The 23,690-nt window shown below is 40.3% G+C and overlaps 1 protein-coding gene across 1 annotated transcript in view; it reads right to left on the bottom strand.

Annotated features, from left to right (window-relative positions):
* LOC118248097 (contactin-3-like) overlaps window positions 1–17,545 on the bottom strand; it is a 72,248-nt gene extending 54,703 nt beyond the window's left edge. Inside the window, exon 1 of the mRNA XM_035546717.2 lies at window positions 17,475–17,545. Coding sequence (XP_035402610.1) covers window positions 17,475–17,529 — 55 coding nt within the window. The 5' untranslated portion in view covers window positions 17,530–17,545. The remainder of the gene's footprint in view (window positions 1–17,474) is intronic.
* Window positions 17,546–23,690: the final 6,145 nt, after the last annotated feature.

Here is a 23,690-nt window from a genome sequence, read left to right as displayed (position 1 = left end):
TTCTGTATTTTTAACTTGAGCTGCTGAGGATCTCAAGAAGCTCACGGATGGTTATTCAGCTGTCACCAGACCTGGGTTGTTTGTGTTCTTCTTGACAGAAACATGGGACTGTGCATCTTCCAAATCAGTGTGGTCTGCCCGGAAAGCTGACAAGGACGGCGACATTTCAGTCCTGCCCAACTGGCTTCCTAAAGGGCACAGAACGCTGCCCAACAGAAAAAGCAACGTGAACTTAACGCTTCTTTGGCAGCCTCAGTTTCCACCAAATGTGAAGGTGAACACGTGCCAGGCTGTCCAAACCCAGCTGTAACTATCACGAGAGGGAGATGAAGCCCAGGCCACCCCTCCAGTCTGCACGAAACCAAACAGCCCAGCCCAGCCAGGCATGTGGACTCTTGCTAAGCCATGATCGATCACAATTTTAGCTGAGGCCCCACTCAGGGGAGGGGAAGATATGGGAAGGGATTTTCCCTTCCGTACCTACGGTACGGTAGGAGGGACACGCTGCAGGTACCTGAACCCTCAGCTCCTCTGAGAAGCTCCAGGGAGCAGAACGTGACTGAGGCGCTGCCTATAAGGCAGCAAAAACAAAGACCAAGAGTAAACCCTACCAGAACAGCCCAAACCATCTCAAGGTGATCTGGTCCCATTTTGGAGCCACTCAAAACAGCGAGTTAATTATTTGTAACAGCCTCCTGCTATTAGAGCAGTCACTTCCTTATCTTATCTAGAAACCTCTCCCTTCCTCAAGTGCTGCTGAGCGCATTTAATTAGTTTTCGAGAGCCTGAACATTCACTGGAAGATGTCAAACTATTTTGCACCTAAGGCATGCTGCAGCAGGGTCTGAATACATGGCAGCTCGTGCTGGGCAGTGACTCCGCGTTCCTGGTGGGCCATTTAGGAGAGCCTGATGAGCAGACAGCCTTGCAGTTGCTTTAACACACACAGCGAGACTTTACACGTGCTGCAACAGCACTACTTAGCTCAGCCGAAATATATTTTCGCTGTAAGCAACTTTCTTACACTTGTACCCTCCCATCAACGGACTCACAGCAGTCAATAAAAGAAATCATTTAGACTGGAGTGAGCGCATACCACGGGAGTAACCAAACGGCACCTGGCGAGGCCAGCACGGGCTTTGCAACAGATGACAGCTGCACGCTGCCTGCCTGCCTTGCGAGTGGTTGCACAAGGGTGTCCGATGCAGTCATTTCGGTTGTAGGACCACATCCAAAGGCCTAAGGTTGGTGCCAGATAACCTGGAGTGATAATTAAAACTCTGGACAGATCAGAAGCGGTAGTGAGTTATCTACCTGCTTGATAACGGCTTAATATTGAGTTAAGTTGTATTGCAATATCCAGGAGATCAAACAGATCATCCAACAGTTCCTGCTGCTCCTTCATCTTTGAAGGACAGCAATATCCTATCGCACAGCTTATTCTCTCAAATCTAAGTGCTGTAAGCACTGCATTTTATCCTACCACAGAGCTGCTCAGTTCCTACCCTCTACACAAATACCTGCTAGCCAGCCTGCATGGAACTGAAGACAAGATCTGCTGACTGCTATTAAAGCCAAAATTTCATTTGCTTTGTCACACATCTACTTCTGCATCTCATATCCTCCACAAAACCCAAATGGACATTTTGGTGTGTGCACCAGGGCATCAGTCTGGTTACAAAACCTCTTTCAGTATTTATTATATCTGGGTCAGAGAAATGGTTGAGATATATTTAAAAATCAAACAGTTTAATCCCCATGTGGATAACAAATCCCATGTTTTGATTCACAAGAGCATGAACAATGATTCTTAAGCAATTAAAGAAATAAACAGATGATAAAATGACATTTGGTCTTGCTCAAAATGAACTGGTATTTGATACTCCGCTGTCCAGAGGAAGAACAGGAGAACCTTACGAGCATGACTTAGAATAAATTAAATTCATTACACAAAGCAATGTTTTGTGAGAAGAATTCACTCTAACTTCATTGACTTTGACACTTTATATAGTGACAAATGCAATTCAGGGTGTATAGCAGGCAAGTACCATGCTGTGCTCAAGTGTCGTGCTTTCAATCAAACCCACTTGCAATGCACAGCAGTGCCCCTCCAGCTTCTAGACCTACAGCTCCTTCTCACTGACACTGGGATGTGAAAAGAAATGGATTTTACCCTTGGAATGGGAGTTCAGAACAGCATTCGGGTCCCACAGTTCAGACACAAAGCTCAGAACTGGAATCTGCAGATAAATTTATCAATAGTGAAGGATTTACTGTGAGGAATAAAGGTTTCTAAAAAGAAACGAGATAGTAATTCCAGTGAATCCCCAGCAGAAAAACTAGAAGTAAAACAAACAGGATGGCTAAGACATAACTGGCTTAAAGAGAGGTCATAGTTTCTTTTAAGTGGAAGTGAACAAAGGGATTATACAGAAAGTTGAAAGGGTAAATAAAATAATACCATGTGCTATTAAGAGGTGAAGTTCTGAAATACCAGAACTAAGGAGGAAGGTGGCAGATTGCTAACCAAAGCAGCTAAGCATTCAAAAAAATTCTTCTGGAAATAACATTAAATACAGACAGGAAATTTAGAAATATTTAAGAAATGAGATTTTCAAAAATAGCTGAATACTTTCCCCCCTTTTTCAAAGGGGAGAAATGCCAAGCAGTGTGAACAACCAATAAGGAAGTGCAAAGCTCCACTGTTAACATCAAATATTAATAATCTGAAGCACTGCATCATACACATCTCTGGTAGTCAGGGAGTGAGAAAGGAAGCCTCCTGGCAAATCATGAATAAGAGTTCAGAGAAGAGAACAGATGAGAAGCAGCAGCACTGCAGAACCAGCTTCTAAGACAAGAAACTCAATAAATTACTGACTCATTTGACTGTTTAACTTCATTACTGGATAAAATGTTAGAACAAAGTAGAAGTAATTAATATAAAAACACTAGGAAAATGCAAATCATTAGATGTGATGTTACAAGGATGCAACACACAAGGTTGCCTTCTTACATGCTGGAGCTTAGAGTAGACGTCCACAGATCCAGTTTCAACCCATCATCTACAAACTGATTTTCTCCAACAGCTCTGCAATCCCAATGCAGCAGGAATCCAGCACGCTGCTGTACAACACCTTCCTCTGGAGTAGCTGTGGATGAATGTAGAAAAGCACCGAGAAGCTACGTGGCTTTGAATACAGAAGTGTACCAGATTGTTCCAAGCTTTGGTACAAAGGAGGTGCTCCCAAGGCCTGCAAAGTACTAACATAACAAAAATTAATATGAAGATGAGATGTTTTTTTGAAGTGGTACCGCGTGTAAATGCACAAATGTCTATGAACAAAACACTGATTTACCTGAAGTTAGTTCCGTACAACACTAACATTTGAATATTGTTTAGCTGTTTTTGTGTAAGGCGATTTTGACTTGCTTATTTCCACGGCAAGTGGTGTCAGGAAAATAAATAAATAAATATTTACACATCTGTACAACCCTTTAGTAAAAAGCTAAAAAACAAACGTGCCAAGGAAACAAGTGAGGGTATTTGAAATTCAAGTGCTAGGCCTTCTATCCAACTGGTGAGTTCATCTTTCAACTTCACTTCATCCCTTAAAACCTAGTGCAAACAGATCGTTCTTCTTTGCTCTTCTCACAGCAACAACAAGTGAAAAAAAGAAAATGCAGGGATCATTTGAGCACGTTAACCTCCTTGGAAGAGAAGGGAATGAGACGAACCTTTAGAGAATTGCATTCCGTCTGCCTCTGCAGTAATGGCATTACACTTGAATGAAAGCAAAATTATGTGGAAGACTCTTAGTTTACTGAAGGGTCAAAGAGATGACAGCTGTGGCAGGCTGCAGTAAACCTTTAATATGCCATGATGTACCGATGTGCACATCCTTCAGTGGATGAATAAATGTGGCTGAACAAGGGATTACACCTGAGCAAGCAACTGCATAGATTAATACATTCAGTACCAGACTATTCGACAACAGAAGCTGGGGAAGCAGAGAAAAGCTGCCCACAAATACTACTTTGTTCTTCTGCGATTCTGTTTATGAAAACAAATACAATCCCAGTGCTATGGAAGCAAATTTAATAGATTGAGACATATACATACAGAGAAACCCCCGAAAACACAGTGGGGCCTCAAATCTTTTTGCTGGTATCTGAACAGAATCTTAAGTGACAGATGCTCGACGTGCAGATTGATCTCCGGTGTAAGCCAAATTGCTCTGTGTAGGGTGGTGTAATCCTCAGAAGTATATTGTTAACTACAATTTAATAAAAAGCCGAGGGCTGAAAAAATACAGTTTCATAAAAAAGAATGAAGATCTCTCACTGCACGGGGCTGAGAGAGGTAATAAGAAGAAAATAAAAAACAGGTAATGCTTCTCTTCTCATAAGTATGGAGAATTTCCATGGCCATAAAGTTACACTCCCCACAACTCACTCTCTGTAAATTATGTAAATATATTATTGACAGGAGATAAAGACACAAGCAATGCAGTGTAATAGGGATAGTTCTGCAAGTTCCATGACTTCGGTATTAAAACATCTCCTTTGCTTAGCCAGTAGCTGTACTGACAATAAACCTCGGGAGGCAAACCGGGCAGGTTGGCAGCAAATCAGAGCCCTCAACAACTGCACTTCAAGTCAGGAGATCCCGAGCAAAGACATTTACAAGGTATTCTCAATCCCTCTTAATCCTGACATTTGATGTGTTGCAACCATGGGTTGCTTGAGGTTAAAATTTAATGTATATTTATATATTCATTTAGTGTTGGTGGAATTTGGTAGATTGTGTGTATAGCTAAGACAGCTGCACTCGTTACACACTCTTTTAGCAACACTTTTTTTCTCCTCTATATGAGATCTTGTTGCTGTAAAATGTGTGCAGGACACTTAAATATTATTTCTTTCTGGAGTATTAATTGCAGTTTGAGGAAACTCCAACTGGTTAGTCAAAAAGGGTGAATGAAGTATGACAGAGGCAACAGAGATGTGTTTATAGACTGAAACATTTTTAGTGTTTGATTTTCTGTGGTTTTACAACTTAGTTGAAAGATCGGAGCATTAAATTCCTACTGAACATTCCTATCAACTTCAATGGGCTTTATACCGTGCCCTTAATATGGTATTAATGCAATTTAGATGTTTTTAAACATTATCTTAATATTATCTGTACTGTGCTACACGAGCTTACAAGACCCCATTAGGATAACTCTGACAAACAAAACAAGGGATGAAATGTTTTCCCTAGTGATGATTCTTTGATTTTTCAGTGCATGTAAGCTGTTTTCCAAAGAAGCTATAACGCAGAGATTTAAGAATAGTCCCAAAGTACAAAAATTCTAAGGAAAGTCACCATTCTTAATTGAAAAAAATAAATAAAAAAATCATTATCTGCCAGAATTAAAATGGGAACACTTTTTGTATAGAGCTTTCCCTGGGGGCAAATAATGCCCAAATCATTAGTCTCTTGTAAAACTTCTATTCGGAACTTTTCTGACATTTTCTTCTCAATTTAGACAAAGTATAGCAGGGTGGGGCCTTCCTCACCTCTGCCATCTCATCGCTCAAAGCTGTACACAGCCAGTACATACTTGATGGTAAGCAATGCCAAGTAACTCCACCACGTCTCGGCTCTTTGTGCAGTGGCACCACAGCACTGCCGCTATGGTGCGGGCAGAACCTGGCCAAGGACATCAGCCATCCCACCACCCCTCACAAAAACAAGGCATCAGCTCTTCAAATGCAGCACAGAGCAGCAGGATGTGCCCAAAATACAGATAATGCTATCCATAAAGCAAGCCCAGTTTTGCCTCATCCTTTCCTCTGAATCCAAGCTAAAATTTCAGTCAAACTAAAGGGCCACCTCCAGACAAAATTCAGTTTTCAGTGTAAAACAAGAACTTCACAGAAATGGTAATCTCCATTCACTTGCAAGAACGGCTGTGAAATTCAATGAAAAAAGATCACAAGTCTTCGTGTTCACAGAAATGCAGCTTTAAATGGTAACAGCAGAACCAAGGCTGACAGATAAAGAGATGCAATTAAAATTCTGAATTGCTTCGTTAAGCCAGGCGCTGTGCCTGCAACTACTGGACACGTGCCCGTGTTTGGGGCTGATTTCACCTGTCATGGTCTTCAGCTGTGCACCAACAGCTTCTCCGTCCTCTTCAAGGAACCAGCTCATTTGCTTTGCATTCTGAGAAATATTCTGTCTACTACAAATGATGGTGAAACTCCAGTCTAGATCCAAACTTCATGGTTTGTAGGTTCCTACAGTATAAAGTGACAGTTGAAATCAAAGCAATGCACTGTACCCCAGCTTTGCAAAGCAGCCTAGGGAATTTGCTTCTTACCCGAAACGGCCTGATAACTAGCAGTGGCACCTGCTTAGCCACCACATTTCAGTTATGATTTTTTTTTTTTGGCATGAAATAAGTCAAATTTCATAAGCAGCTTCTGAGAGTTTTTGTACATTTAATTTTGCATTCTCCTCATTCCCCAGTTGTGCCTTGTGCTAAACGAACGTTAAGGGTACTGCCCTTTTAATAGCACTTTACATCTAATATACAGAAGCTAAACTTCATTGTTAATCATTTTAATAAAACTGTTCAGCACCACGTTAGCTACATAATTTTTGCAGTGTAAGTTTAGTCTTTTCGAGTACAAAAAAATTGTGAAAGAACTAGAAAAAAACATTACTATATGGCCAAGTTTTTAGCTGCATTACATTTTCTATTAACCTTGGAGATCATCAAGGCTGGACGAAATATAGCTTCCCAATAAAACAGCTGTCAATATCCAAGGCATCAACAGTACCAGAACAGGTCTGTGCAACACACCCAGCACAGAAAACGAAGACAATAACCATGTTGCTGTCAGCAGCCATGCTCTCCTGTTAGCTTACTGGCCAAAAAGGCTTGCAGGCAGGATTGAAGAACACAAACCATGGACCCCATATAGCACCAAACATCTCCTTGCACACAGCTTGCTCTTCAGGCATTCCAAAGGAGCAAAATCATAGCAAGTTAGGAATTATCTTCATTAAAATTAGCACTTTTCATAGATATAAGGCACTGTTACAGGTCACTGAGTCTCTGTTTTTGGCTGGGGGTACAGGGTGACCTTCAAATTTTTGTATTTTTATTTTTTAATTTTTTTCCCCAGACAACCTCCTAAAACAGTGCGAAAATTTTAATTCTCATGAGGGAAAAATACATTGAAGATGACAAACAGCTTAATTTTTTAAAAAATATTTATATATAACACTTTCCCTTATTTTCTGTGCCAGAAAAATCTCTCTCCTCACCATACTCCTCTCCTTCACAAGCTATTCATGCACAAGCTTTGGAAGATAATAGGAGACAAGCAGATTTACATCAAAAAAAAAAGATAAGGTTGCTATGGGAATAAAGTGACAAAAACTGTTACTTAATCCAACATAAAAAGATGACAAATGGAGAGAACTCAAATAGAATTGAAACTGTCACCTCAACTGATAAGGTTATGATCTGTAACGACTGCTTTCTCTCCCTCATTTACTCCATCCTTTTACGTAGATTTCATTTTCTCTTCAAACACTATTTACAGAATAACAATGTAATTCCTATCAAGATTCAAAAAGTCTTAAAAAAACAACAAAAAACGAATTAGAACTAAAAAGTAGTACCTTCCAATATGTTGCTTACTATTGTCATTGTCATTCACTTGTAGACTCAAAGTTGAAATAAGTCCATTCTGCATCAATGCTACAGGTGTAGGACTGGACTGTAGGATGAATCTTTTTATTTTATATATGAAATATATAAAAAGTTGACGCAGATGTGTAGATTTCTGTCTTTAAACTGCAGTCTATGGCCCGCAATAACATTTTGCATAGGTTATTAACTAAATTTAGATCTCGTTTTCCCGTAGCTGCAATCAAAGGCTATTCCTACAAATTTTAAAGGCAGAAAGAGCTATCACACCGTCCCCCCTCCCAAGCATTTTTAACAGAAAACATCACAACAAGGAATGAGTCTGGCCCATTTTAAAGCTGGCATACAGTCACAGCACTAGCACGTCTAATGTTGATGCAGGACAAATGTTTCATCACATTCAGTAAAATGTGGTGAAAACGTATTTCCTTTCATTACATATCCGCATAGCTGCCTTGACTCATTAAATAATGTGCCAAACGATCTCCTTACACAGTGAATCTTAAAAATGAGAAACGTGATGAAGCCTTAAAAGGTCCAATTCATGGTCTCTCTACTGATAGATCGTCTCTGGCAACATAAAGACCAGAAAGTAATCTGGCATGAACCAGCTGAAAAACTTTTCTTAAACATATGGCAGAGCTTTAAAAGACTGATTCTTATTTGCTCTATAGCTCCTCTTGCTACATAACGGCTTCCGAAAATGGCCAAGCAGCAGATTGGAGGCTCCTCTAAGGTGCAAGATTTATGTCAGGGTAATTCACATCAACAGGAATCACATCCTCTGCCTGTTACTACAACTGCTACCGTCACTATTTGCCTCTTATTTTCAATATCATTGAAATGTTCTGTATAAAAGAGTTCCTTATGTTATTATTGCATGAAATTACTCCATACCTCCCCTTCTTCACTAAGGGTTTCTGTTCGCTGTTGGATTAAAATATTAGAAGCTATTTCTAGTGACTGGTTCAAACAAAATGGTTTCTACGCTCATAAGTTTCTCCACTGGCCCTGAACACTTGACCCTTGAAAGCTCTGTGAAAGGGTAAAGGATAATCGAGCACAAAAACATGCACTGAGGTGTCACGTTAAAATGATGTTCTGCCTTCTCTTCCAAGACAGCAAGCAGCACCGATCTAGAAAAAGGTCCGCTTTCCTGCCAAATGGCATGTGCTTGAAATGTTTTTGACTTTCTTACAAGGCTTCTAAAAATTTGACAGGAATGTCAGAATGTCATAACTGTTCGTTCCATCCAGGAAGGAAAAAAAAATCTACTACATTAAACAGCTGTATCTTAACATTCTCTTTATAGTTATGGAGATTTGACTCATTTTTAGCATCAATAGTTCTGATTATGCTAATCATACAATAATATAGGTGAGCCTTTATTTGCTTATATTTTCAGACATGTATAGCAATAAAATTGAGGTTAAGTTCTCTTTACAACCTTATCTTATTTTTTCCCTGAAAACCAAGTGAGAAAATTGTGTTCTGATCCCTGATATACCTTCACTGCTATCTACAGCCTGTATCGGAAAAGTTAAAGGCTTATATTATCCCATTTGTTATTAAACAAGAAATTAAAGGTTATAGCAAAAAAATCATGCATTTATCCAAATGGTAGCAGCAAAGCAAGATTACCAAAAATTAAGTGTCTAAATCATTCATTTTTCAGAATGATCATTAAGAAAAACCAAATTTATAGCAGTTTCTTCCGGAAGGTTTTTTTAAATAAATAATAATAATATTTATTCTCAGTTCTGGTGTATTCCTGAACATCTGCCATCATTCAGCTTTAGATTTCAACCTCAGTGTGCCTCCCCCATTTTTCAGCTGTTATTCACAAACGTTTCAACATCTCCCCCACCTCCCTGCCGGTGTCCTCAGCTTCCCAAGGGGCCGATACAGCTTACGTTCAGCACAGTGAATTTCTACCAAAGTCCTCTTCCCTGGTGTCCCCTCCCTAATGTCTTTTACCTTTTTGTTTGCAGAGGAAGGGGTTCCTCCCTCCCCTGGTTTGGTATTTCCGCAGCATGACTCACCTACACATCTCCAGCCTTCATAAAGCAAGGAGCACCACTAGATCTATTTTGCAGGTAAGAAAGAGAAGATTAAAGGTATTACCCAAAACCCCAGGCATCATCTCACAGGATGAGATTACTCATGAATCTCGGTCATCATTTATTCTTCAAACATTCTAGCCAACGATAGCTACTTCGGGAGGTCGTTTAATCAATAAAGATGCTGAGCAGCCAGCCTAGGATGCTTTTGTCTAGTTCCCTATCAGAAGGTAGAACAACAGGATGGCACTTCAGGTCATGAGCGAAAACCCTCTCTTCATTACCTAAATCAGCAAAGGACAGGCAAAACGGCTGAGCTCTCTCAGCTTCCATCTCCTCACCAGCAAGAGTCTGGCAAGCGAAGTAGGATTACTTTGGTAGCTGCTGCTGGGAGATGGGGAAGAAGAAAGAAGCTGATGTTTTTAGAGAGAAGAAAAAGGGACTCCGAAGCCAAGGATCTCCTATCAGTGGCTTCATTTATTTATTTATTTTAAAATACTAAGAGCCTGAAGGTGTTTCCACCTCGAACCTTGAGTTCATGACTCTCCTACCTACTGCTGTCACGCACAGCTAGATACCACCATTCACATTCAAGAATCAACACTTATTTCAAACAATTTGTTCCTCATTTTCAGTGTCTAATACTTTGCTGAAAACCAAGAAAATTAGACAAAAATAGGACCGAGGATGTGGGGCCAAAACAGGAACTTGACGAGACCCTTTGCAGGCGCTCCAGCAAGCAATCTCCAGGTCTGCCGCAACAGCTCATAAAGCATCCTTCTGGATCTGGGTTCTCCTCTGACAAAAATATTTCTGCTTTCCTGCCTTTTTAACAGCAGCAATATATCAGTAAGAATATGGAAGGTTTTCATACTTCTCGGAAATATTAAAAAGTACCAATCATGCCTCCCAATTTCATAAGTCCCCTAAACTTAACACTAATAAAAAGGAAAGCAGTGGATCTGATGCATGACATTGCTGAGCCTGAGGGTTTAAATGGAGTTCTTCTCTAAGAATTAGACTGACAAAAAATGAAACAAACAGTAAAAATGAAAATAATGAAAACACCTAAATTGCCATTAAATCAATTATAACATCATCTAGTTTTAAGTGCAAATAGTCTATTAAATCAGTAACCAGAAGGAAAGCCTTTACACTGCAAAGGGCCAGAACTGGAGCCAGGCTTTGATGTCCAAATGGTTTGTGTGTGTTACACCAGATACTTGATTTTTTTTTCAGCAGATCACTGTTTTAAGATGCTTGGGAAGGTCATTTCTCAATGCATCTGGAAAATATGATCAATGCTTGAACTGTGCATTTCTAAGACTGGATAGACAGAACATTAATTAGCTGTATTTGTCCTAAACAACAAGTTAGAGGATACCAGTAAACCTGCACTCTGATTTTCTTTTTCTATTTAGACACCTCTAGAAGTTTTCCAGTGGAGTTGTAAACTCATGTATAGCACATCACTGCCAAGAGGTTTGTTTTTCCTAACGCTCAGTGGAAAGTGCAGCCTGCCTGACACAATCATCTTAGTACTTCATATCTTTACTAGTGCAACACAAGTAGTTCTTTGTTGAAAACCCCACATTTATGTTTTTTAAGCACATTCAAGTGTGCAAGAGAACGGTGCCTAAAGGGACTAACAGGAGAAGAACCTTCCAGCTCCACAGTTACAGTCAAATTCAGCCAAGGATTGCGATGGCTAAAAGGGGGCGGTTAATGACAATTTTTTGCTCTGTTTAGATGAAGTACAATCAAAATAGAGTTAGGATACTATTTGTGGTGATGGCTAATTAAAGCTTAGGAGAGAAAGTTAGTGCAGGTGGATTCTACAGGTCTTGTTCTGGACACGCTGATCGAAGTGTGTCCTTTCATCTTCTGAAGAACAAAAATTATATACGTTTACACACACAATTCTCCTTGTTTCATTCCTTTGAACTTTTTTTTTTCTTTTTCGTAGCCTTCTTTACCCCTGAAATATACTTCAACACTTGTTTTTCCTCTTAATTCTCAGGAGAAACTTTAAATAGATACGTTTTCAGAGAGAACAGACCAGTCAGTTTTAGCAGTATAAAACAGCAAGAAATGATGAGAGAGCAGGAGAATCTAACGCCTGCTCTCCTACCAAGATTGCTGGGAAAGGCTGGGTGAGCAAGTGAGCAGCACAGCTTGTGCCAGCCAAGGCTGATGGAGATGGCACTCCCCTTAGAGCTGACTCCTCGGTGCAGCAGTACAATAAATCACAGTAGGAATTTGAAGCCAAAACTAACAGGAACGGTAAGAAAAGACAGCTGTCACACAAACTGCAGAGAAGCAGTTTGCACACTCATGGGATAGGCGTTTACCTTGTCTGTTTATCTTAGATATTCGCCAGTCACTGCTATAGCAATGCATCTCAGTCATTTATTCTTCCCTCACATGGGAAATAAAAAAAATCCTGCTATCCAGTTTTCTAAAAGATTAAGTGAAATCCAGTTTATTAAAAGATTAAATGAAATCATCTGGGTCACTTGGGAGGGGTGGGAAAATCTATGAGGGTCAGGAAGAGTCATAGCGCTCCTGGAATCAATTCACAACCTCACCCCAGACCATCACTTGGTTCAGACTCCAACTGGATAGACCAAATGAACTCCAGAGGTCCCTTCAATCTAAACCACTCTGAGTCTGTGAACTGCTCTTTTTTTTTTTTAATTGTTGTTTCTGTATTTTATTGATCTTTCAGCTTGTTCTTTAGAGTCATTTAAGCACTGATAATAAACTGTTTTTTTTCAATTTCATAGACTCATAGAATGGCTTAGGTTGGAAGGGACCTTAAATATCATTAAGTTTCAACCCCCCTGTAATGGGCAGGGAGTTTCTTTCCTGACTAGGTGGATGTTCCCCTTACTTGTTTCAAACCTGAGATGTATACTTAATGCTGAATAATCACCTTCTTTCTCCTTGCAGTAAATAGGCAAAGACAGCAAGACCATTAGTTATACAGATATAAATATACATCAATAAATAAAAACCCAAAGGCCTTTTTTTTTTTCCCCTCTATTAGATACTCTCACATCTTCACTTTGATGAAGATTCACACAGGATAAACCAAAAGCAATTCAATACAGAACAACTGCAAACTAGGAACTAGTTTGAAGTGCGTTATCTGTAAGGACAAAGAACATCAAAACTTTAAGACCAGCAACATCTCCATTTCTGGAACTATGATGTTATTTCATAACATTAATTTGCAGGCAAGTCTTAGAAGAACTGTCTTTTCAGTCATAAACTCAACACCAGAAAAAATGTTTCTATAGAAAGCCAGAATATGTCCTGATCTGTCTTGATTATAGTTTTAAAGTAATATTCTCAAAACTGTTTAACGCCTTGTTTCGTGTTTACAGAGTGCTCCCGCTAAAATTTGTCTTGAAAAAGACTCAACTACAGGATTCTCTGGTAGATTTTAGAAGTACAGTGTTCCAAAGGTCTATTCATAATATCGAAGCAATTTAAGCAAAAAGATAATGTTAGAATTAAACACATGCAGTCTCCAGATAGCAGAAGAACTGCACGTCAGGATTGAGACCTTGTGCTGAGCTGAGTGAGATGGGGGTAGGCAGCTGGAACTGTTCAATTCAGGCTGTTCAGCAAATTACATCTGGCTCAGCCTCATGTCTCCATAAGTGCTGACTGTTGCTACAAGCAGCATGGTCAGTGACAGCAATAAAACCACATTAAGTCAGGGATATCAATTATGGGTGCTCAAGGCTTCTAAGCAGCCCTGCTCCATCCAACCATCTGGCTTCTGGCAACGTGAAAAATGGCTTTTTTTTTTTTTGCTTGACTTCTTGCCGGTCCTCCGATCTATGAGCTCCGCATTGCTACTCAGAGGACTTTTGGGGAATACCGTAACTGAAGAGAGATGAACGGGAACAGATGCAAAGCAAGGGTGAACAGGGAATGAGGACAGTGCCTTACAGGAGACAGTGCAATGGCCATCAGAAATTAAATATTCTACTAGCAATTAGCTCAATAACGAGTATTTTTCTATTAGCTCTGACATTAATTTGCAAACTCCATGATACTCAATGCCAACCTGAGACGTGAATTTATGAATCTGCAGTTAACATTATTGCTTTCATATTGTGTCCCTTTCTGCGGTTACATTTGCATAGAGTCAAACTTTTTTTTTTTCCCCTCTCTTTTCTTCCTCTCTAGGAACTCATTTGGTTCATCCGGTGTTGACGTGATTTAACATAAGATACTTTTGCATTCATCTTGAATCCTCAAGACTACAATTCTTCATAGGCAGCAAAAACAAAACTTACTTTCATCTAAGTTGCTTTCAAACATGACTGAAAAGAACTGAGATGACAAAATAAAAATATAAGGAAGATTAAAGGACAAAAGAGTCCTTCAACAGATGGGTGAAAAATCTTTCATCCTTTTCGAAGGAGGTTATGTATGCCTCCATAAGAACCGCTACCAAGGTCAAAGTGATCTGAGTGAAGCTTTGAGGGTGTTAAAGTAGTTCTGCAGATGTTGCAGCTCATACTCAATAGATTTGTTTGAATGACTCCAACTTGTGGTGCCTACAGCTTTCTCCATATTATTGTCTATGACAAAAACAGTAACATCAGCAGCGCCTGGGAGAACTTTATGCTATGTAAGAGTCAACATATCCTCCTGTGCCTGAACATCACCTCATCTATTATCTAAAATGTTTTTTCTGTTTTAAAATATCAATTTCTAAGTTTTGCAATTAAGGATAGATACGACTTTAGTAAGAGTAAGATGATTATCCTTTCTTCAAAAGGATATTTTACTGCATGTTGTCTATGAATGACATATTAAGATTTAGTTTTTCCCTTTTATACTGTTTGCATCTCAGATATCTGTTATGATCCAAATGCTAAGAATTACACTTTATCAATACAATCCCAAACTAAAGGAAAATAAGTTTCTAAGGTAAGAGGGATAAAGACTAGTACCACATGAAAAACTTAAATTATTTTAGCAGATTTAAGAACAGGCTTTGTTGTTATTTTTTATTTTTTTTCTTATAGCATTAATACTCGTTTAACACGAACATAACCATGAACATAATGAAATCATTCATTCTACTACAAATGATAGACATGATGCAAGTCACCAATGCACGTTACTATTGCCTGAAAAATACTCATACACTTTAGTTAAGTACTGCAATGTAAGGCTAGCAAAAACAGTATCGGCAGGGCAAAACCAGTGAGAGCACACTTAGAAAAATCCATAGGTAGCTAATGAATTTCAATGTTTGGATTCTACTTGTTGGTCCCCCCACCCCCATCCTCCTCCCAGTATCCTTCATTACATCAACTAATCACTTAAAATTTCTTTTGGCTTAGCCTGTATTCTAATTAACTAATAACATATCTCCTTTGAATAGTAACTGTACTGAGCAGTCAGCATATTTCCAAAATTACATGAGAGATTCAGAAATGCATGCATACATTCTGCAAAAACAATTTGTTTTGCTGACATTTATAATGTCAAGATTTGCCAATTCAGATGCTGCAGTGTCTAATTGGCCTTACAAGTAATTCCCCAATGATACCAAAGACATAGCAGTAGGCATTGCAGAAAGTGGACTTACATCCTTCAAGTGGTTTTAAGACTACAAACACATTTTCGACTTGAAATATTTCCAGGTGCAGCCCAAAGGGAAGCACAATCCTGGCTGGCACAGCTGCACTTTTTAGCTAACTCAGGATGTTCACAGCCTCACTTTCCGGACCACTGCCACATGCATTAACTGCTAAAGCAGAAGAGCAGGAAGAACAAGAGCAGCATTGAGGAATGCCACAGTACACTGCCTGTAGTCCCCCTGTAGGCGAACAGCTCCGTGCTGCTCCCCCATCGCTGTTTTGGGCTGCCCAGGGGCTCAGATGGAACCAGACTTCTGCCTGGCATGTGGACTGGCAGCAGGACCAGACAGACTGACATGGGGAAAGCATGGAAGCAGTAGCAAGGCAGCGTCTGCTCAGAAATATGAAAACGTAGCTTTGCTTCCTGCAGTTCAAAGGAAAGAAAAGCAAAGTCCCTCTATTTTAACCAATAGATCTGTGCAAATCTCACGATTGGCTCAATGTCAGAAACATTCAGTATCTCTTAGAAAGCAAACCATAAACTAGGAAGTAGTCCTGCAGAAGAAAAAAAATATATGTAAGCCTCTCTTTTTTTTTTTCCCCCTAAGGAAAAGTGCTTGGATTTCACAGAGACAATATTAGTACCTCTCATGTTAAAGACAGGGAAGCCATGTTGTTAAACCATTCGTGACCCTCTGCATTCCCACATAAAGCTCAAATCCACAAACCTTGCTCAGTTACGTTCCAGCACACCTCAAACAAGAAATCAATCCTCCTGAGGGCAGCCAAAACACGAGCAGAGGTTACAGGCGTGAGAGGAAAGCGGGAAGGGGCATCACCACATGGCCCCTCTCTCTCCACCCCTGCACTGGAGCTGCTGCCACGAAAACACGCACCTACTCCCAACAGACCCAGACGATAATCCCTTTGATTTACTAACTGGTTCACGTGTCAAGCAGTAGTTGCTCTTTCAATTAAGGCACACACATATACATCACCCTTCCCTTCCCTCAAACCACCCAAAACACCCCTAATTTCAAAGCAGCCAATTCAGATCACTCTTTAGAGCCATCCTCTACAGAGGCCTGATTCAGAAACAGGCATAACCACGTTCACTTGCCAGCAGAACCCCTAAGGAAAAGACCATCAGCTTGAGATTCTGACAGCTCTGACTGTTGCTCTTTAGTCCTTCCTCCAGTTCTTCAGCCAGCCCCCTTGTAGGGAGCAAAGCGATGCCTCAAGAGGGAACTTCTCTTTTTTTCTGTTTGTGTTGCATATTCAAGAGCATCCCAGACCTTTATCAAATGAGATGAGTCACAACAACAAAAGGCTTCCTTCCCTCTTTCAAGACAAGTGCTGTCATTACAGCAATTAAGAACATCAACATAGCACTGAATTACTGAAGAGCACGCATTTTAGTAGTTTGGGAACCGTCAGTGATGCCTGCTCTTTGCAACTCTGATGGTGCCAACGCGCACTAAAATCACTGGCGGGAGTCACCACCGAGGACAGACCAGGGGCCTCGTCTCACCCCCTCACACAAAGCAACATCATTAGGGATGGTCAAGCACAGCACGTGCTGAGCAGCCACCAAAACGAGTCAGGGACTTCAGATGCTACTCTGAGTACTGAACTCAGAAAGGTAAAGAACAACAGCTCAGAAGAGATGCCGTGGCAGAAGGAGAAGACCTGAAAAGCAGCACAGTTCCCAGCACCAAAGACTAGCTGGATTACTGTCTGGCAGAGTGAGAAAGCAAACCTCTGAACTGCTGAATTGGTGCAGTGATAACACAGCACAGCTCCTCATGAATAAACCTATTCTAAAATAAACGAAGCTTTGAGAAAAGCTGAAGCAATCATCCCCAGTAGCAGCAAGAATTTGAAGTTTCCAGTTACAGAGAAACACATGCTGCAGCTATTATATTAGCGTACCTCTGGTGCATGCATTTCTAATAACATCTCTACCATTATCAACTATCTTCTGCTTGCTTTGAAAGCAGAGCTAGTAACCTTGGAGCAGAAGTTATTTTAATTCATTCACTGTTAATATTTGAAACCCTTGTATTGCATGCATTATTGTATTTTGTTACCTCCAAGACAGCCAGCAAGTAATACCAGGAACAGCAGCTTCCACAGCAGCAGCATCTTCAGTTGTCAAAATTCAGTAATTTCGGTTCCTTCTCAGATGAACTGCACATTTACTCTACTCTTATGTTTAACCTGTTAAGAGAACAAAAAGAGGGATGATGATTGGGTTCAAACTTAAGAATTGGCTTCCTTGTAAACATGCTTTTTAATAAATACGAAATGGACAGATGCTCTAAAATGCCTCCTTTTTCCTATGACCAAACCCCAAACAGAAGTGCAGATGTGTATGCATACAAGGTGTTAGAAATTATGTAATTCAGCAGGAGCACAGCTGGCAAGTACGTTGATTTTGTAGTTGCCTGCTTCCTGGCAATCTCTGACATTCATTTATTTGTAAGAAACGGGAGTTTTAAAAGAAAAAAGAGGGTTCATGAGGTACAATCACATATAAAGAACAGAAGTTTGAGTTTAACACAACTATTAGAAGAATTCGTTCCACTTGCCTTGTATACGCTTTGCTAACAACAGCCTGAACACGTGCAATAACTGATTTAATTAGAGTCCCATCTACCTTTCCCTTTATGTTTTACCATACCAGAGCTGCACTTGATGTGCGTAATAGTAGCACAGAAGCCTGAAGAGGAAGATGCAGCAACCAAAAAACCAGAACATGAGCATGTGGCACTGAGGCACATCAGATGTGATGATATGCCACGAAATGTTTTGCTAGATTCCATTTCTATCTGTGTTACTGGCTCGATTATAAAGGATCTGCCAAGGTCTACTAACTTGGGTATGGCATTCTAATTTTGCTATTTCCTACAAAAGCTTTGCAGTAAATTTTCTGAAGTCGTATGACAACTGTGGCCTTTACATTATGTGTGTGTCACTTCCACAGCATCTGTTTTTTTCAGAAGAAGAGTAGCTGGGCAAAATTTGAGGTTCTGCAGTACACAGATCAGGCGAGATCAAATGCTTCCTTCCGGCACTGCAGTCTACGGATCAACGCACAGAAATACGAAGGGCAAAACAACAACCATTAATTCTGAGGTGCCAGTCTGAGATGTCTGGACATTTTTTTCCAGTCTATTTCATATCACAGTTAAAAGTTTCTAATATTTCTGGGGATCTAGCATTTGAGTTTCAATCTAGGCACCCCAGGCAGAGAGATCACGCAGAGGATTCCCTCAGACACATCCCCAGCCCACAACTTTCCAGAAGAATGTAATCTCCCCAGAGAAAGATGGCACTGCTCTTTGTCACCAGAGCTGCACCTTTTCTCTCCCTGCAAGCCCCTGGCTCATGCAGACACCACTACCAACTTGTGTCCTACTCAAGTGGCAGCTGCATGACACAAGCTGGGCTTCCTTTTTCGTGTGTGTAAAAGCCAAAACCCTGAAGCGCTGGTGTGGCAGGAGTCTAGCTCTCACAGTCTAGGAAATGGCCAAAAATCTGCTGCTGAGAAAAACGTACCTTACATATCCCTAAGAGTTAAGTTCTGAAAGAAATCAAAGCATCGGGAACCAGGAAGCCTCAGCACCGCAGTATTTTGCATGTTGCTTCTGAGGGATCCTGTGCATTTTATTAACTAGAAGTAATAATTGCTGCACAACGCCACCGTAATATAATGATAAACCCAGGCTGGCGTAAGCTGCTGGGCTCTAATTGCACTGTATGTTTGCCAAGAGCTTTCCAGAGGTAGGCATGCTCCTTATTTAATGTGCCCTGAAGGCATCTGGTACAGGCTCTGAAAGGGCTGGAGCAAGTTTAGGCTCTACAACAGTTTGCATGCTCAGACAGCAGAAGTCCATGCAGAGAACAAGATAGGAGATACCTGAAGGAGGTGCTTAAACTGAATATTAAAAAACTAGACAAACAGAATACAGACTTACTGCAGCTACAGGAACAAGAGGGGTTGGCTGGGAATAAAATTAGAAAAGGCGAAGTAGAGGACAATGAAGCAAAAGGATTAATAATATCATAGAGAAATAATAAAATGGGACTAGGGAAGAGACTAGGAAACAAGGAGAAGAAGCTGCAAAAGAGCTTTGACAAAATAGAATTCAATAGAATTTCTCAGATCTGGATGAGCCCAAGTTAAAGTTTCAGTTTGAATTGTAGGAATTCATAGCGTCACTGAGTCTAAACTGATCAGAAATTCCTGGAACTCAGGAGAGTTGCAAAGACCAAGAACAGGTTTTTCAGTATTGATTACAAACCACAAAACAAAAAAATAAACTGAGGTGCTGACACTAGAGGTCAGCATATCTTTGCAAAGGAAAACAGTTATTAGAATCTCATCTTGATAAATTATGAGATCAACATTTTAGTTAAAGTCATCTCCACAGGGCATCATAAAAATGAGATGCGCTGATTAGTGTAAAATGTCCCCCAGCCATTTCAAGTAGTCGTATCTATTTTTTTGGAAAAAAATAAATTGAAAATATCCATTTTTCATTTCCCTCAAAATGCAATTGCTAGCTGTGAAAAATCATCCAATATACTCTGTTTCAATGAAGAATACCCACATGGCGGGCTCTAAATCCTTCACGTCCCTGAATCAAGTCTCTGCCTCTTGCAGTTCATATTCTCAGGCTGACAGGAACCAACGCTGGGATGGCAGGACTCTGGCTTTGGAGATGTAACGGTGTAGTTTCCACACGCAGTGGAAAAAAGTCTGAGTTGAAGAGAGTTGCACTTCTGAAAGTGCAAAAGGAATGCAATAAAAACCACTAGAGAAGTGCTACGTTTGCACATCATTTATCAAGCCAGTCTTTCTGCGACTTTTCCGATCTCTACACTTGGCTTCAATAACAAGACAGCCCGGTTCCCTGGGATCGGTCTCTGCTGAGATGAACTCCTCAGAAGTGCTGACTGTACGTGGAAATACCAACTCAAGGCACACCTATCCAGTGCTAGAGTTGGCAAAAGAAATACAAGCGTGTATTTAAATTCACTGGAGCTTCTATTGGGATCCAAAGTTCTGAGTTTGTTCCTTACGTTTCCGTGCCTGATGTATGGACGGTAAGGGAATACATCTTCCATGCAGATCATTTATGAAAGTGAACGCATTTGCAAACCTGAGTATTTTAAGGGATAAACAAGATCCAAGCCAGCCCATGAAAACCCACATGTATTTTTCACACTGGTCTGCTCAAGGAGCCTAGCAGCATGCCTCACCTAAAGCAGCATCACGAAGGCTACCGCACCGCTCAGCGGATCTCAGTATTTCAATAACATTAATTCAACTCTGACAACATCCATTTGCAAGCAGGCAAATCTCCAGACAAAGGTATCTGTGTAAATTTGTTTTGGAGATGGCAAGGCTTTAAAAAAGTGAGCTACAGTACAAGTACTGAATGCGATGGGGCCGCTATTGGTAACGTCCCACTGGAAGAAACGCAAGCATGTCTAGTACACCTGTGTTAAACTCTAGATAAATGAGAATTAACCAATTAAAAGCTAAGAATCATGACAAAAAACAGTTAAAAACCCTACTAAGCAATACTGTGGCTCGTTCCAAAGAAAAGTTTAAAAGGTGCTCCAAGGAGAACTGTGGCTGGTCCAACTCCTTTGGGGGCTCATTAGGACTTTGTTCCACAACTGCATGTAGCACCACTCATTAGCAGGCAGCCTTTGCAGGCTTGTAGCAGTTGTTAGGCTGCCTGTGGCTCTTACTCAGCCTTCCTGTCCCTACAGGGATATCAGCACTAGACAAATCATCCTTATGAAGCTGGACTGTAAGCATAAAAAGACAAGGAGAAAGTTTTAGATGAACTCCACCATTAACAATCACTAAGTAGGATTAAAGTCATCTACAGTGTCATTAGCAGAGACTTAATTAAAAGCATCATAGACATTCTTACCAAGATGAATTTACAAAAGCTTAAAAGAGAAGTACCAGCAACTGTTCTGTGGAGAGTTGCGCTACAACTTCTCTCGTCTTACTGCATTTATTGACTCTTTCAGCCACGGTCCCGCTTCCCCTGCCCATATATCCTTTGCACGTGATATAAGCCTTGTGAGCTTTATGGTACAGGGACCATGTGGATGGTTCTAGTCTACGGAGCATCTTCCCTAACCCTATACTTGTCCTTCTTTTTCCCACTGGAACAAAGAATAATTGTCATAATTGAATGCCCACTCTCTCTATACAATCATCTCTCTACAAACAGCACCACAGTGCATCTCTACCTTATTTATATCTTTTATTCTTGTTACTGAGGAGCTCTCTGAGCATAGCAGCCAGGCTCCTGAGCCCAGCACCCACAGTTCTTCCCCTGAAGAGCACTACCCACTAAAGAAAGCTGTAACTCGGCTGAGCCTTTTACCACAAACAGTTGTTCCACGTCAACAAAAGCAGAGAAATTGCAAAGAGAAAAGAATTACAGAATGACATTTATCTTAAAGTTCCTCAGGAATCCTACCTTATCGTAAGACCACCAGCTTTTACAAGTCTGCGCATTAACCTGTGTGCTAGCAATTTGAGAGCCTCTTTAAATCTAGCCAGAGGTCTTTGCTTTGCACAGTTTGACCACCCGTGGAGACTGCCTACCTAAATCAATTTCGGTACACCTATGGGAAAGCTTCACAAAGGAACTAGCTTTGCATTTTTTCCTTAAGTACAGGGGAAAAAAAGTGTCAGATTTCTTTCAACTCTTTCTATTAAATCAATTACATGATAAAATTTAAAATTAATAAGTCATTATAAGCGATACTAACTCCATTCCCAAGCCACACGGAATACAGTTATCCTGAACACAGTGAATCAAGTTTGGTATGTCTAGTTATTGCCATTCAGAAATACATTATATATTCTTTGCATTGGTACAGTGAAGGTATTGCACTGATAGCAAGTTAAACTTTTAAATGCAAAATATAGATATTAAAGAAAAAGTCACATCGCTTTTTTTCTACTTTACTTCAGGAAACAGCTTCCATATTTACCAATCCATGGATGATGAGAGAAAGCATATTTGCACAGAAGTTCACTCTTAAAGTTTATCCTGATATCGTCTGCTTTTTCTGCCCAGCAAGTCAGCAGAAACCACTACATTTCAAGAAACCACTCTCTTAGTCACGCCATGTGATTAACCAGTTCAATCAGAAACATCACAAAACCGAACATTTGATGTTTTCTTACCATGTTCTTTGAAAGGTTTGGGTACAGAAGACGTAGCATAAAAACAAAACAACAATACAGACAGATGTCTATTCCCAGACAAAATATCAGGTTTTTTGTCTTATAGGCACCTTATTCTCTGACAGTGTTAAGTGCACAGGCATCGGCTAAGACATTGCACGGTACGGTCCTGATAGGGAAATGCAGATTGAGTTCTTGCTGCCTCTCGCTGGCTGTAGAGCCCTGAGGAACAGGCTTGGAGGTGGCTGCAGTGCTCATCTGCATACAGACTTTCTGTGCCCTAGTTACCATCAAGCTCACTTCCAGTTTCCAAGTAAAACGTTACCTTCAATGCCAAAAATAATGCCTCCACTTCGTGTGGTAGGCTGGGCATTTTTAGTGCACCAAGACTTTCAGGCTGCCGCTTCTTTGTAAAGATTCTCGACCCACAGTAATGAGGAGCCGTGTCTATTCAGCAAAATGAGAAGTTTGAAGTTGCCCACAAGAGTTATTAAACTTTAAAATATATATATTTCACATTCAGTCATCGCCAAAAGCTAACTTCTGCTGCTACTTCAAATACCTCTGGTTATTACCCTTATACAGATACACTCCTCTACACTTCAGTAGATTACTGAATGTCTTCCCAAAATGCATGCACACAATGTCCATACAACAGCCTCTTGGATTTCACAATCCTACCATTTAACACACAGTAATGTTAACATCTCAATATACTCTTGGTGACACAACCTGTGCTCTGCCCATCAATGCTTCCTTTCTTGGAATAAGATTTCAAACAACATTAACTTCCAAAAGCTTTTTTTTTTTTCCCTTTTCCTTCTGTCTAAAAATCCCTCCAGAAGAATGACTCGTCACAAAAAAAAAACACACACTTATTTTCTGCTATTTTCAGGCCCCTATTCCTATAATTTGTATGTCCCAAGCTTTCCCCCTGTGATTTACCAATTTCAGACACCCTTTTGATAACACGTATGGGTCATCACCTTTAACCAGGTGTCCCAAGACAGTTACTTCAAGGGTCGGAAATTCTTTGATCCCAGATGAGCCGATGTCGTGAGTCGGTTAAAAATAA

This window comes from Cygnus atratus, chromosome 10, assembly GCF_013377495.2.
Source record: "Cygnus atratus isolate AKBS03 ecotype Queensland, Australia chromosome 10, CAtr_DNAZoo_HiC_assembly, whole genome shotgun sequence".
In the NCBI taxonomy this organism is placed as follows: Eukaryota; Metazoa; Chordata; class Aves; order Anseriformes; family Anatidae; genus Cygnus; species Cygnus atratus.
This window is presented reverse-complemented; position numbering and strand designations above follow the sequence as displayed.